We start from the raw sequence: 14,831 nt of genomic DNA on the forward strand, positions 1-14,831 counted from the left end.
AGAAGATGCAAGCAAGTAGCGAGTTGAATGTTGAGCTGCTGGTGTCTTTGGTGTCTGAACGCAGAGAGCTTTATGATAAATGCCACAGCGACTACAAGAATAAAGAGAGAAAGAGGAGCGCTACACTAAAGAGATTGTTCCCACCCTATCTGTCTTCTGTCAATCTCCAAATACAACTTATTGCATGATGCTGAGTTTCAGTCCTCTTTTTCTCAGTTTCCTCACCAAGCTCCTGTGTCCTACCATCCCCGCACACCTCTACTATATATATAGCAGAGGTGTGCGGGGTGACCTAATGGTAGGACACAGGCGATTGGTGAGGAAACTGAGAAAATATATCGGTATTTTAAAAAAAAATCTTTTTAATGTACATGCAAGAAATTCTTTGTTTACAAATCTATGTCTAAAGTGTCATTCTGTAATGTTTATTTGTACCACCTTTCACTTGCCCAACTGACATTGAGACTTATTTGCACCACCATTTCTGACTACCATTTCCTGATGTCATGTTTATTATTATTGTTATTGTTGCAAAACATTGTTCATTTGTAAAAAAAAAAAATAAATAAATAATAAACGTCCGACTTTTCACAAATTTTTCAGCTGTATTATTACAAAACAATGGCATTCAACATGCAAACCTCTTTGAAACCTCTTTACTAGCGTCCACCATTTTACTGAGAGAGTGCATAAGTGACATACCTGAAATAAAATGCTCACTGCTAATAAATCCTTCTGCCTACACACATTAACAAGGTATATTTTGAAAGCACCCGATTCAAACATACCCACTAAATACTTGAAAATGAAATGCAAGCGTATATTCTAAACGATCCATTTAATTCTTTCAGTGTTGCTTTCTACACTAAATAGCATTGTTCCCTTCAAATATGCAAATGATAATCCGCTGATGGATGGTCTGCTGATTGTATTTATTTTGCACCTGGCACATATATGCATATAAGTATTCTTGACCTCTTAATCAAATAGCTAAGTGCCCCATTATTGCGTCGTCGTATTATCATACCGACCACAAAAAAAAGTCTATTCATGTTCAACACTTCATCAATTTGCAGGAACATTAACATTTTTGGGCACAACAATAGTTGCCTTATACCCACTCACCCCCTCCCAAAAAAAATAGATTCAAAAAATACTAATAATCTGGATCTTCCGGTAAGTATGTGAATGCTATTTCTGTGACTATGAATTTATTCAAATCATTACTTGTTTAAAAAGAGTATACTGTTTAAAATGAGAACCTTAAGGATTCAGCTTTAAAGAAGTATTTGTTGCATTGGCCAAATCACCAAAGACCTTACATTACCATACATAACATCTATTTTTAGTTAGCCAGTTCGTAAAAAGTGTGTGAACGCTCTTCTTCTTCTCAGCGATGAGCGGGTGTCAGAAACGGAAAGTTCTAAAGCGCCGTATTGTGTCCCGGAGTATTTCTGCTTTTCAATAAGCGCCGTCTACTGTCAGGGAGCGAATTAGCACTTTCGTTCAGCGCGTCGCCCGCGTTTAACGCCCGGGTGTGAACACACAAAAAAACCAAAACACGGCAATAAACGTCCCGGTGTGAACGGGCCCTTAAGACGTGAGTCACAACGCTAGTTCAATACAAAATTTGTATTTAACCACAGTAGTTTGTGCATTGCTTTATAGACACCGATTACACATACATCAAGAACGAGTGCTTGGATGTTTCCCAATGAGTCATATAAAATGGATTGATTCACTTGTGAGGCAGCATGGTGCCACAGCAGGTAGCACTTCCGCTTCACTGCTCCAGGGTCCCCAGTTTAATCCTGAGCTCGGGTTATTGTCTGTGTGGTGGTTTGTATGCTGTCCCCATCTTCACATAGGTTTCCTCCAGGTTTCCTGCTACCTGCCAAATTGCGCAACATGTCCCATTCAGGATATGTGCCAAGTGTTCCTGGGATAGGCACCGGCTCCACCACAACCCTGACCAGGAAAGGGCAGTCGGTGAAGATGAATGAATAATTCGTAGTTTTATAGTTTTTTTCTACAGTACGCCCAGTCCGTGCTGAGACAGTATAGCCCTGAAAGGTGGAGAAGAAGAATGCCAAAGCCTTTTTCAGTTTCACTTTCTTTTACTGAAAAGATGGCCTGCAGTCAGGCTGAGGAAGTTACAGTTGAGGTAACAGGCAAATAAAGGGGACCGCAAGAGAACAGAGAGAAAAAGAACAAAAACAAAGGAAAGCGATTCACAAATGTGTCCGGTTGAAAAAGTCCAACGTTTTCATGAACTACAGATGGAGGTTTATGTCATAACTCCAGATCACATATAACGTTCTATCCATTTCATTTCACAGTTCTGTGCCTGCCCAGTAGTCTAATGCCTGGCGGATCACCTCTGGCCAGTTTCATACGGGCAGTACTCCAGCGTTTCACTACCCCATCTTGAATTAATACAATGAGCAGCCATTCTGATGATGTCCACTGGCTTCTGCTGGAAGACTGATGGGGAATTTGGGGCAGAGCTGTGCAACAGGAGCATCTATGCACTATCCCATCTGCTATCCATACAGAGAAAAAACCTGAAGGAAAACACACTCGATTAGCATTCTTGCTTCTTCATATTTGGTCAACGAACACCTATTAGTCATTCTTACAGCAAATATGGCTCTCCGGCTACGTCTCAGACTCTGGCTCTTGCTCCACACTTGCCATCTGTCGCATGCCTTTGATTGACAGATACATCTCTTCCTCTGGGTCATAGTAGTAGAACTTTTTCAGATAGGAAATGAGGGGTCTGGAGCAGAAAGGAAGTAAGAGCATTTTCAGTACAGTGTAAGTAGCACTATTCAGACAGATCAGTGTGAAATTATGAACGAATGAAACCGAGCAGTACTTTGGGAGAGGGAGCTCCTGAATGTGGTCTATGCGGACAAGCTGTCGGATACAGAAGCGGCAAAGGTGCTGCAGGGATTTGACGTTACAGAAGCGTGAGACCGGATAAAGCAGCTGCACTGGGGTTGGTGGGAGTCCTGTGAGGCAGAGACCAGACAACCTTTGTCACAACATCTCACCCGCACAGTGTACTCGGTTATGGGTGAGATTTTTCAAGCCTGTGTGAGACCTATTTAAAAACACGCTAAAGTAAAATTACCAGGTACACGTGACCGCAGGAAGTAAAGGAATTTCCCATTTTTAGAATGCATGATGGCACGCTCTATAAACTCCACCACAGAATGGCAGCGGTCCTCAAACTTGGGATGGCACCATAAGCTGAAGGTCCCTGAACAGAGAAACAAATATAGGTCATTCTGCATATGAGGGAATCTTTACATATTTTATGCATAGCACTTGTGTGTACTGGTTACCTCTGTAATGCTCCATGCGTGTGTGGTGTGTAACTCCTTGCGAGCGGAAACTGAGGCTGAGTATATATCGGGGGTCTGAACTGTCTCGCACCAGAAATGAACCGTCCGGCTTCCCTTTCAGTTTCAACTCCGCGTCCTCCCAGTTCATCGGTCCCCAGTACCAGCCACACTTATGGAAAGACAGATCAGGCACCTACGTAAGTATCCATCACAAGCTGTTCCGGTTGATTTCAGACGGCGCATTCAGCTGTCTCGGACTAACAGCACAGATATCATTGTATCATTTAACTTGAATGTATGATGAAGCCCATTAGGACACAAGAAGCAATCACCCTTCATCAGGCACTCCTTGCTAGAAGAATTTCAATACATATGAACCCGTTATTATTATTTATTTATGTATTTATTTTTACAGGTATGCATCCTCACCCTCTCCAATTCTCTAAGGCTGGCTGTGAAGCTGCTGGAATCGACTCCTCTCAGAGGACACACATTGGAAGGTGGAGCTACTCTCATCGGAGGCGGAGTCTCGATTGGTGATGGTGCAGAATGAGGGAGCGCTCGGAAGAAAGCGTCTAGAACAGAAAGAAGAAATTGACCAATATTCAAGATGTTTGGTTTCTGACATTCATTTATTGGCTAAATACGGGTGGAAACTACCAGGAACGGTTACTACAAGCAGTAGACAGAATACACATGATGCATAATGCATAGAGGACTGTAGTAAATGGGTCATTATCAGGTGTTAGTCATTAAACATGACGGATAACACTGTGTAGGTGTGGGCAAATCACAAGCCTGCAGATTATCCATTTGGACTCTCAGGTTTTTTTATTTGACATTGCCCAGCAGACATGGGATTTGATAGGTTGAGCAAACCGAATCCTGCCCATTAGTGCACTAATGAGGACATCATCTGAGGACACTTTCTGACTATTTTTATTAGTAAGGTAAATTGTTTATTTGTATAGCGCTTTTAACGATGGACGTTGTCTCAAAGCAGCTTTTACAGAAACATATAAACACAGGATAGAGATTTTAAGTGTGTGAATTTATCCCTATTGAGCGAGCCGGTGGCGACTGTGGTGAGGGAAAAACTCCCTAAGATGATATGAGGAGGAAACCTTGAGAGGAACCGGACTCAGAAGGAAAGCCATCCTCATCTGGGTAACAACGGATAGTGTGAAAGTACAAAATGAATGAAGCTAGCTTGAAGCGTGAATGTTTTTAGCACAGATTGTTTTCCCTCAAGCTAGCAACAGCAAATGTACGTTTCCGCATCTTTTTTTTTTTTTTTTTTTTTTTTTTTTTTTTTTTTTTAAGCTAGCTGTCTGAAATAACACTGCCAGTTTCATTTCTCAGTAGAGTTTCGGAGCAACCAAACCATTAACTGAACAAGCAGATTGGAGTTTGCTTACCTGGTGGGCTGAACAGATTGATGATTTGTCCACTCTTGTCTTGTATGTTAGAATATATTCTACATGGTCAAATATAATATAATCTACTCTAAGGCTTTTCAATCGACAGACTGAAAAATGAACCAGTGCATGAACCCCTTCTGTATGTCGCTGCAGAACCTCTACCCATTTTTATACTTAAAGGTCGAGGCCAGACCTCAAAATGCGCTGTCTTTAAACCTCACGTATGTATTTCCCCTAACTCTGTGGTTGCCAGTTACTTTGGGCATGTGGGCGGGCGTCTCTGTTTCTAAGGTAGACAGAGCACGCTTTGCAACTCTCTGGTAGTTCTGTGTGAGGAGGAGTGCGCTCTCTCTCCGTCTTTCATGCTGTATACTACACAGTTCCACCATCTGGCATAACTACGAGATGTTACACTCTGACTGTGGTGTTGCTAGGTTAAAGGCTTTCTCCTGACTTCAAGCAGACTGCTGTATCGCCACGGCACATCTCTATAAGTGGGTGCCAATGTAAATAGGTCAGCGAGCCGTTATCTGGGTTCTCATTTGGCCAATTTCGACTCACACAGTGCTAGTGAATAACGCTGAACTATTTTGCATGTTTCCACAACAGAACAACCAATAAAATCAGCTCTGTGGCAGCTGGTTTGGAACCAATGACAGGTGGCATCAAGAGCTTGAAGACGGTGTCATTCTGTCGTCATGACAACTTAACATAACCACCATTAAAACATGATGAGAACAACACTATATATATATATTTTTTAAATAAATCACTGTCTCAAGAGTACCGTCCATCTATTTTCCATACCGCTTATCCTACACAGAGTCGCGGGGGAGCCTATCCCAGGGTACTCGGGGGCAGAAAGTGGGGGACACCCTGGACGAGGTGGTAACCCATTGCAGAGCACAATTGCACGAGCACACACTCATGCACTATGGACAAATTGGAAATGCCAATCAGCCTACAATGCATGTCTTTGGACTGGGAGGGAAAACGGAGTACCCAGATGAAACCCTTGATGCGTGTGGAGAACATGCAAACTCCACACACACAGGGCGGAGGTAGGATTCTAACCCCCAGCCATGGAGGTGCAAGGCAAACATGCGAAACACTAAGCCACCGTTCCCCCTTCAAAAGAACCATTTACTGGCAACTGCAAGAAAGTGAATGGAAACACGTCTCATGTCTCTGATCTCACGTGTCATTGTTGTGAGTGAGGAAGTATCATTTGAACGTTATTGAATAGCAAACCTGCACAGTATGTACTGGATTGGCTCATAAACCAGCGAAAACATGGGGTAGTTCTTGAAAAGGTGGGTTTTTTTTTTTTTTTTTAAACAAGTACCCAGCTCCAGTCCTGGCACTATATTCATGGAAAAGATGGGAATAGAGCCCACATTTCACAGAAAAGCTGATGCAATTCTCATAACAAACTCATCTAACAATCACCAAACCTGGGTTATGCAACCTGGCATTTCTAATGATTAACCATGTCAAGGCTGCGGTTCACATCATTTCTTTTTTTTTTTTTGTCCTCCTTTTTTTTTTGTCTTGCTCGTTAGCATGTTTTTCCTACACTTTGAAGGACAAAAAAGAAGCCATAGTCAAGCAGTTTTATAAATTAAGGCAACACATGCAGTAGGAGGCCTGTGGAGCATTTGGCTACTCAATATTCTGTAATCATCTTTGCACAACAAGAGACATAGATGGGACATAAGGTTAGACAGTAGGGGAGGAAGAGTGAAAGGGAGGGTCGGAGTCTGCTCTTAGGACCAAAAAATCTCCTTGAAGCCCCAGCATATACACACACACACACACACACACACACACACACACACACACTTTGCCACCATCACACCCTTACCATTGAGGCTGAGGCTATGCTGGATGGTGGCATGGAGGGGGGGAGGAGGAGGAAGAGGCAGGGGTAGAGACTGCAGGGACGCCCCCATGACATTCACTAGGAAAGGCCCTGGTTGTGGCCCACCTATATCGTCTGGAACAGAGTAGCAAGTATTCAGAAACCAGAAGGAGGCATTTGAAACACAGGTGTCAATCTCAAGCCCCGTAAGTCAGACACAGTAGTACACTACTACTCAACGTTCTCACCCGGGCTACAATTCACACCAGACCCATAGACAACCCATGTTCTGGGCTCGCATCTCACAGGGCTGAATCGCTAGTTAAAACCAATACCTGCATTGGCTGCAAGTCAGACCTGTGTCTAAAATCTTTCAGAAAACACATCGGATGAGGGACTTTAGTGTGATTCAGTAATTGACGCCAAACGGATCACCAGAGAGAAAATATGTCGGGAAAAAAAAGGTGGTGGAGCGCAAAGACAAGGATATGTATGTCATAAAGCATAAAGTCCACGTGAGTTCTTAATCTCTTTCGTAACATTATGGGGTTTTTTTATATATATATTTATTTGGAAAACATTTTCCTAAACCTCATGCCTCTCTTCGATTGAGGAGAATTTGTTCAGATGACACGCCAATGGATTTGATCAAAAATTGATTATACGGATTTGCCCAAACTTGTGGAGTCCGTGCCAGCTCGAGTGCACGCTCATTAAGGCAAAAAAGGGGACAAGCAGGATTTGAAGGCAAAAAACGATCACGGAAATGAACGCAAAATCGAGCAAGCTCTGCAATATTCGCGGAAGCTTAACAGTGTTCCAAAATTACAGCAGATTTTCCACAGGTTTGGGCCGAGACGCGTCATGTGACGTCATCACGACGTGCGTTCAGCCCAAGCCCTCTTCGATTCACGTGCGGCGAGCACGCGTACAGCTGAAAGGTCTCATTTACTAACAAACATCACTGCGGAAGACAATTGCCAATTCGAGTAGTTTTCTTCAACAACAACAAAAGAAAAACATTAAAAAAATCACAAATTTTGAACAAAGCCGCAACAAAATCAAGCGTTTTTGGTCGCGATGATCACGTATGCAGCAAAATCAAGAATTTTTGGTCGCATTTCAGTAGTGGATTCTTGGACCCCACTATATTATATATATATATATATATATATATATATATATATATACACACAGTTAACCATCTTGGCCTAATAGTTCATCCAGTTGAATAACTTCCATCAAACCTTGTTCTTTTTTTTTTGTTGATGTACTTATCCACTTTCAGAGACTAGGTTAATTGCGTTAATCAATAAATGATACGTTAATTATTTAATAGCCTTAGATTAGATAGGCACAATTGGGGTTTGACACGTGTGCTTTAAGATGAAGATAGTGATGTGATGCAGCGACCAAAGGAACTTCTCCAAGCATCCTCACTGGTGACGAGTTCGGATGGCCGTGATAGATCAGAGGTTAAGGCTGTGGACTAGTGATGGAAGGTTGCGAGTTTCAGTTCCTACACGGCTGTGCTGCCACTCCTGAGCACTTAAACGAGAGCCATGACCTGAATGTGCTCGGCTTAATTATCCGTCGCACTGAATCATGAGTAAATATAAATGTAGAAGTACTTCTGATTAAGTACAGGGTTTAAATTGTGGGGTTTGGGTCTTTGGTTGCTGAAAATAACATCAACTGTGCACATTATCCATTGGTAGACTTCCTTTACTTATATTCTTACTGTTGTTAAAAGCATTAACAGCCATTGTTGGGGAATAACACGAGAATTATAGTCAGAGTTTTTACTCCTATTTTTAACCGTGCAAGTTTTTTTGTTTTTTTAATCATTGCTGAAATTCTGGCGAATAATAAATGCTGAACTCGATCTAAATCTGCCTCAATCTATAATGCCCCGTGATGCCGATCTAACCTCGCTCAATTACGTGAAACAGATTCAAATCTGTAACTTCCTGTTAATGAATTATTAAACGGACATTAACCCATCTTGTTCAATCGGACGGCAATTTCATTCCGATCTGCCTCAATCTCTCTACTCTTTTCCGATCGAGGTATATACATAATAATAATAATAATAATAATAATAATAATAATAATACGTTGCTGTTTTTAAAAAACAACAAATCGGATTGTGCCAGATTAGTCGCATTATCAATGAATTATTAGGCTGCATGTAAAGGTACACGCTGTTTCTCAAGTCCTGGTCCTGGAGCACAACTGCCCTGTACTTCACATTTTAATTAGTGTATTAAAGAGAGAGAGAGAAAAAAAACTAAACAAGACTCTAAAATGTACACGGCAGTGCATTCCAAGCCCAGGATTGGGTGTGAAGGGGGAATCACTGTCTTCAAGTGTACTGTATTCCGAACAGAATATTTGTGAAATAGAGATATAATTCCAGTGTGTAAAAGTACTAAAGTTATAAGTTTAATGAAGAAAAACATTTTTTCCGATCTATGATGTTTAGAAAACGATCCACTCGCGCAAAGGCAATTACGTCGTTGTAACATGTTTTGTTCACACCATGTAAACCACAGAATCCTTCCAATTAGATGACACGAGAAATCATCCACGGTCTGTCATCCCCTCACAGCATGCACGATAGGACTGACAGACCACAGATTATAGCCGTCTGCAGCGTGATGCAATTTGGAACGGAAAACACGTATACAGCTGCAGACGTGAGAAAACGTACGCTGATGTGTGCATTCAAACACGCGAACGGAAGCGCTGATGAAACGGCCAGCGCAGAGCGTGTTTTCCGAACTGTGAAGACAGGAAAGACCACGTGAGTGTAAAGTGGAATCAACTAAACGATGACGTCAGTAAGAACACGCTGCCCTTTCAATCACGATAACAATATTATCGACATAATCGCAATACTGTCGACCTGCAAAAACGGGTTTGAAACATGTTGCGTTATTTATCCGTCGTCTACACCCCTAGCATTGATAGGATACCGTTTATCCAGCCCGCATGCAGTTTATTCACACAGTAGGACCTCAGACAGACATAACAGTTAGGAACCTGAGATAACATGAGGCAGAGGAAAACAGGACAGAAGAAAACGAATATTCGGAGAGATTCCTGGAGAGATGGAGGTGAGACAAACATGCTGAGAATGTCAACCAAAATGTCGGACAGTATCAAAGATATAAAATAAGCTGAGAGAGAGAGAGAGAAACACATGGAGGCCAGAATAGGAATGAGATGATGAGATTTGTTGTGTGTGTGTGTGTGTGTGTGTGTGTGTGTGTACCTAGCAAGCTGAGACTTCTGCGTGGAGGTGGAGGAGGAGTTGGGGGATGAGGAGAGTTTCTCCCTCTCTGTGAGATGTCCACATCCACCAGCGACACTGTCTCTCCTGCAACCAGGACACGATAGAGGCTAAAGACCGGATGCATTACCGTTCTTACTCGAACTCATTAACGCACAAGCTTGTTCATTCATATTCAGTAACTACTTTATCCTGGTCAGGGTGTTGATGGTAGAAAACAATCAGTACGTTTACATGGACAACAATAATCTGATATTAATCCGATTAAGACGATACTCTGATTAAGAGACTAGCACGTAAACAGCGATTATCGATGACCTTAATCCGACTAAAGTCGTACTCGAAGTAAACACAAATCGTATTAAGACGTGTGGAGTATTCCTGTTTTAGTCGTGTTACAGACATGTACACACTTTAATCACGCTATTAACGTCGTGTGAGAGTTTTCACCGCATTGTGCGACAGGACAGGATCACACACGGCAGTGCTCAAAACAAGAGAGAACGGCTGCGTCCGAAACCATGTATTTTACTTACTAAATACATGTATGTCAGCTACTATACAGTAGGTAAGTATGCGGTTTGGGACGCGGCCCACGGCTTCAAGCAGTCGTCTATTTGCACGTACAGCACGACAAATAATTAACCGCACTTGAAGCTTTCGTAAAATTAAAAATGAAACACCCGAAACTGTATACAGTCCCATAACGAAGACCAACTGTATAGCGATACGTGAAATTCTGGAGGGAACGTCGGACGGCGTGGCGTGGGGACGTAATGACGTGTGACGTTAATCGCTCTATGTTCTATAACACGTGAAACATGAACATGAAAGGAATATTCTAAAAGCGACTCATGTAAACACCTTAATCAGAATATTGTCTTATTCAGAATAAGGTCAATAATTAGATTACTGCTGTCCGTGTAAAAATAGTCAGAGTTTACGTATATGTACTCATTTACCTACATTGAAAGTTTCTTAGTCTATAATAAGTCAGATTGAAGCTTTTCGTGGTTGTTCGTGTTCTTAGCTCCTTACCAGTGAAGACAGGAGTGAAAGCTGTACCAGAGGAGGCACTTTGGGCCCTTGTTAATCCAGGTTGGCTAGTGAAAGACATGACGTGAAGAGTTATTGCATGGTAAACATGAAATAATAGGACATAGTAGGAACATGAATACAAATACAAAATTAAAGGAAAAACTGCCATGGTTTGGGCCCACTTGTCCACTTAAAGGGAAGATTAACACATCCATCCATCTATCTTCTGTACCGCTTATCCTCTCAGGGTCACGGGGAACCTGGAGCCTATCCCAGGAAGCATAGGGCACGAGGCGGGGTACACCCTGGATGGGGTGCCAATCCATCACAGGGCACAATCACATACACACTCACACACCCATTCATACACTACGGACACTTTGGACACGCCAATCAGCCTACCATGCATGTCTTTGGTCCAGGGGAGGAAACTGGAGTACCCCCGCAGCACGGGGAGAACATTCAAACTCCGCACACACAGTGCAGAGGCGGGACTCGGACCCCCGACCCTGTAGGTGTGAGGGAAAACAGTTCTACCCTGATTGGAGTGGTCTCATGCAGGATGACAATGTCCACATCCACAGGACAATAGGGTCTGATGATGCAAATCATACGCTACTGAGAAGATCTCAACCCTATCTGTGGGAGATTTTGAACCCATACAGTGCTCCCCACATCCATCATCAAATCATCACTTGAGGGAGTATCTTTTGAAGAATGACAGGAACATCTTAAAATAAAAGCCTCCTTTAAGGGTTTGTTGTATAATTAAGGGTTCTTAGCTCCGTAAGCGGGTTCTACTTTGAACGTTTCTGTTGTAAAGTTCTACATAGAACAGGGGGTCCAATCACCTGGAAAAGGCCGGTGTGAGCGCAGGTATTCATTCCTTGCTCCTGCTTGATCGGAATGAAAACCTGCACTCACACGGCCCTTTTCTGGATAAGATTAAACACCACTGATATTTGAACCTTTAAGGGTTCCCCAGAGGGACAACTGAAGAGTCAGTGTACAGTTCCAGAGCCCATCACCTTTTTAAAAACTGTGCTGTTTATAAAAAAAATAAAAATAATTAATTAAAAAAATAAATAAATAAGAGGTATCGGTCGATCTCTCGATCGGAAGAGAATAAATCAACAAGCCCAAAAGGGAAAAAGTGAACATAGTATACATTTATGACAGAATAATTAAAAAACAGAACGTTTACACCGAGTGCTACCTGGCCGCGTCGTGCTCCACGGCGCTCGCGCCTGACATGTCCACCAAACTGCCGGCTGAAGAGATGGAGAACGTCACCGACGGTCTCTTATCCAGAAGACTATTAGAGCCGCTACAGCTTTTAGTTCTGAAAAGTTTGCTCAGACGATTTTTAAGAGAGCCCTTTCTGGTCTTCCCTGGCACTTTCAGCGCCTTCTCGCTCCCACATGCGGCCCGGGTCGCACCCGCGCTTCTCTCCGCCTGCACGCTGGGGCTCGAGACGAGGCTGGAGCTGGCGCTGTCAGGACGCACTTGCACGGCGGACTCTACTGATGATGGGGATGTCGGGAACTGTGATGAGTCTCTGTCAGGTGTGTTGCCTTGAGCCTTTATGGTTAGAGAGCCTCGGAACAAACAGCAGAGCTGCGAGTCGCGACATGCCGGTAAGCAGAGACCACCGGTAACCCCGACCGCCTGGCCCGAGAGTACTGAAGGGAAGCATTTGAGCGCGAGCTGGGTCTTCACCTGTGCACCGTCTTGGGACTCGGGATTGTTCTTCATGCCCAGGCCGCTGACCTCCTCCGAGCCGAGGCCCTCCAGTACAAGCAGAGCGTCGCTGGTCTCGGTTGGATCTTCGCCTTGTCTGATTCCGGTCGTCGTGGAGCACGAGCAGTGTTGTAGATCCCCGTCCTTGAGCAAAAAGTCGGGCACCGGGGCGACTCCCAGCTCCCCAAACTGTCTTGCGAGCTCCAGAGCAGGCCTGTCAGAGAGCCGGAGCTCTCCCCGCGCTCTCATGCTCCAATTAGGGTCCGACACTTCAGTCGGGTCGGATTTATCAACAATCTGCGTCCAGTCGCGTTTCTCCGTGATTATGCGATGCCGGTGGCACAGTTCGGCTCTGTCTGTATCCGCTGTGTTCAGCTTCAGCTGAGGATGCAGCGCCCATGGAGGATGGTACTGATGCTGAGCATCTACAGCGCTGAGCGTATTGTTATTTGTGCAGGCGCTCGACTCGGAAGTGTGTGTCGCCTGCTCGTCGAAAGCCCTCGAAGCATGCCTAGCATCCGCACTGTTTTCAGATAATCCATCAGGGTCTCTCGAGACGTTTCGGAACACCAACAGCTGAGGCCCGATTCCGCCTCTGTGGCCGAGATCGTACGCTCGGGCCTCCGCGGAGTGAAGCGGAGGAGGGGGGACAGGCAGAGCGGCTCTGCGCGGCATGCCGCCGGCGTCAGGTGCCTGACTTCCGCCAGACTGCGGAGCTTTGTTCCCCGCTGAGAGGTGATTCTGCGCGCAGTCCAGTTTACCCTTAACGTTTCCGTGGCTCAAGACGTCCTGCCCGAATCCAGCCACCAGTCCAGTGCCCGACGACAGACTGCTGTTCTCATCGTCCAAGCGGTCCTCCTCGGCCGCAGAGACCAGGCGCATCAACACAAAATCAGGAGACATATCATGCCCGGTGTTCATTCTTATTCCTCTGTGCGCGGAACGAACGAGCAATATCGGCGTTTCACATCGCCCCAGTGTCGAGATCGTTATCGTTGCCTGTAGTGATAATGGAAGCCAGTTCCGCTCGCTGTGCTTCACCCGCTCAGCCCCAGAATTAAAATATATTATTATGATTTATTATTTCCTCCGTAGCTTCAACATCCCTGTTAGTACGCTGTTACCGACAGCCCGGATATTCACACAGAAAAACGCGCGTCTGTGAGTTCCAAAACGACAACGGGTTCTTGCAGGGTCATGTATAACGCTTCATTTAACGGAATGCGTGCGCGTCTTGGTCACGTTACCGTCTGTCCGGCCCCACCCGCGCGCACGCGCTCGCGCTCGCGCCCGCTCACCCACTTCCGCACGTTCGATAGCGCGAGCTTATCAGCGCCGACGCGCTTCTACTTAACTCCGGGTTACGGCTCAGTCCCAAATGGCTGCATGCTTTCTATCTATATAGGCTACGTGCACTTCATCAGCTTATGAAATAGTGCCTTCTACAACCTAGTGCACTATATATGCGCGACTGAGCGATTTGGGTTGGAGACTCAGAGAGCTTTCATGTTTTTTTGTGTGTGTTTTTTTTTTAAAATAAGATGTGTTGTTGTTAGGCTGTTATTTACGGCTGTGTAGAGTGTCACATTTCGTTAAAAAAATTAAAATAAAGAGCGTTTGTGTTTGTCATGGAGAGACCTGATTAATGTTGATTAATTTTTGAATTGATGAAGTCTAAATGTTACTAAGCCCTTGCAGGGGAACTGCTTGATAGAAATAGCATGTGGTAAACAGGAAATTTGCCCTAATTTAGTGTGTGTGTGTGGTTTATTATTTTTTTTTGCATGTGAAATTAGTTCAAAGCATGTTCATGTGTTTATGACTGAATACTTTTCAAGATGTAGGCTACCAGACATGGTTCAGGTTAATTGGGACAGTGTGGGGACCTCAATATGCTGAGAGAGATATGGAGAGTGGATTATAGATATATTGGACCCATTGGGTTAGCACGTTCGCCTCACACCTCCAGGGTCGGGGGTTCGATTCCCACCGTGGCCCTGTGTGTGCGGAGTTTGCATGTTCTCCCCGTGCTGCGGGGGTTTCCTCCGGGTACTCCGGTTTCCTCCAACAGTCCAAAGACATGCATGGTAGACTGATTGGCGAGTCTAAAGTGTCCGTAGTGTATG

General features: G+C 44.2%; 1 protein-coding gene across 2 annotated transcripts; it reads right to left on the bottom strand.

The window, feature by feature from the left end:
* Positions 1-2,474: 2,474 nt before the first annotated feature.
* On the bottom strand, positions 2,475-14,231 carry socs7 (suppressor of cytokine signaling 7). Of its 2 annotated transcripts, XM_053634284.1 has the most exons (10): positions 12,182-14,231; positions 10,966-11,030; positions 9,910-10,014; positions 6,636-6,767; positions 3,780-3,925; positions 3,351-3,519; positions 3,137-3,265; positions 2,879-3,014; positions 2,640-2,779; positions 2,475-2,564 (listed from the first exon to the last, which is right to left on the bottom strand). In XM_053634284.1, the coding sequence occupies exons 1-9, from the start codon at positions 13,624-13,626 to the stop codon at positions 2,659-2,661; spliced, it is 2,448 nt and encodes an 815-aa protein (XP_053490259.1). In that variant the 5' UTR covers positions 13,627-14,231; the 3' UTR covers positions 2,475-2,564; positions 2,640-2,658. The 2 variants fall into 2 exon arrangements, with proteins under 2 accessions (XP_053490259.1, XP_053490260.1); XM_053634285.1 differs by lacking the exon at positions 6,636-6,767.
* Between the last annotated feature and the right edge of the window lie 600 nt (positions 14,232-14,831).

Source organism: Ictalurus furcatus, chromosome 10 (genome assembly GCF_023375685.1).
Source record: "Ictalurus furcatus strain D&B chromosome 10, Billie_1.0, whole genome shotgun sequence".
In the NCBI taxonomy this organism is placed as follows: Eukaryota; Metazoa; Chordata; class Actinopteri; order Siluriformes; family Ictaluridae; genus Ictalurus; species Ictalurus furcatus.

Bases quoted from the DNA above. Each gene is read 5' to 3' on its own strand.
- socs7 (XM_053634284.1), bottom strand. From the start codon at position 13,626: ATGAACACCGGGCATGATATGTCTCCTGATTTTGTGTTGATGCGCCTG. The intron at 10,015-10,965 runs GTAAGGAGCTAA...TCCTGGTTGCAG, and splicing joins TTTCACTCCTGTCTTCACTG to GAGAGACAGTGTCGCTGGTG. The intron at 3,266-3,350 runs GTAACCAGTACA...TTCTCTGTTCAG, and splicing joins ACGCATGGAGCATTACAGAG to GGACCTTCAGCTTATGGTGC.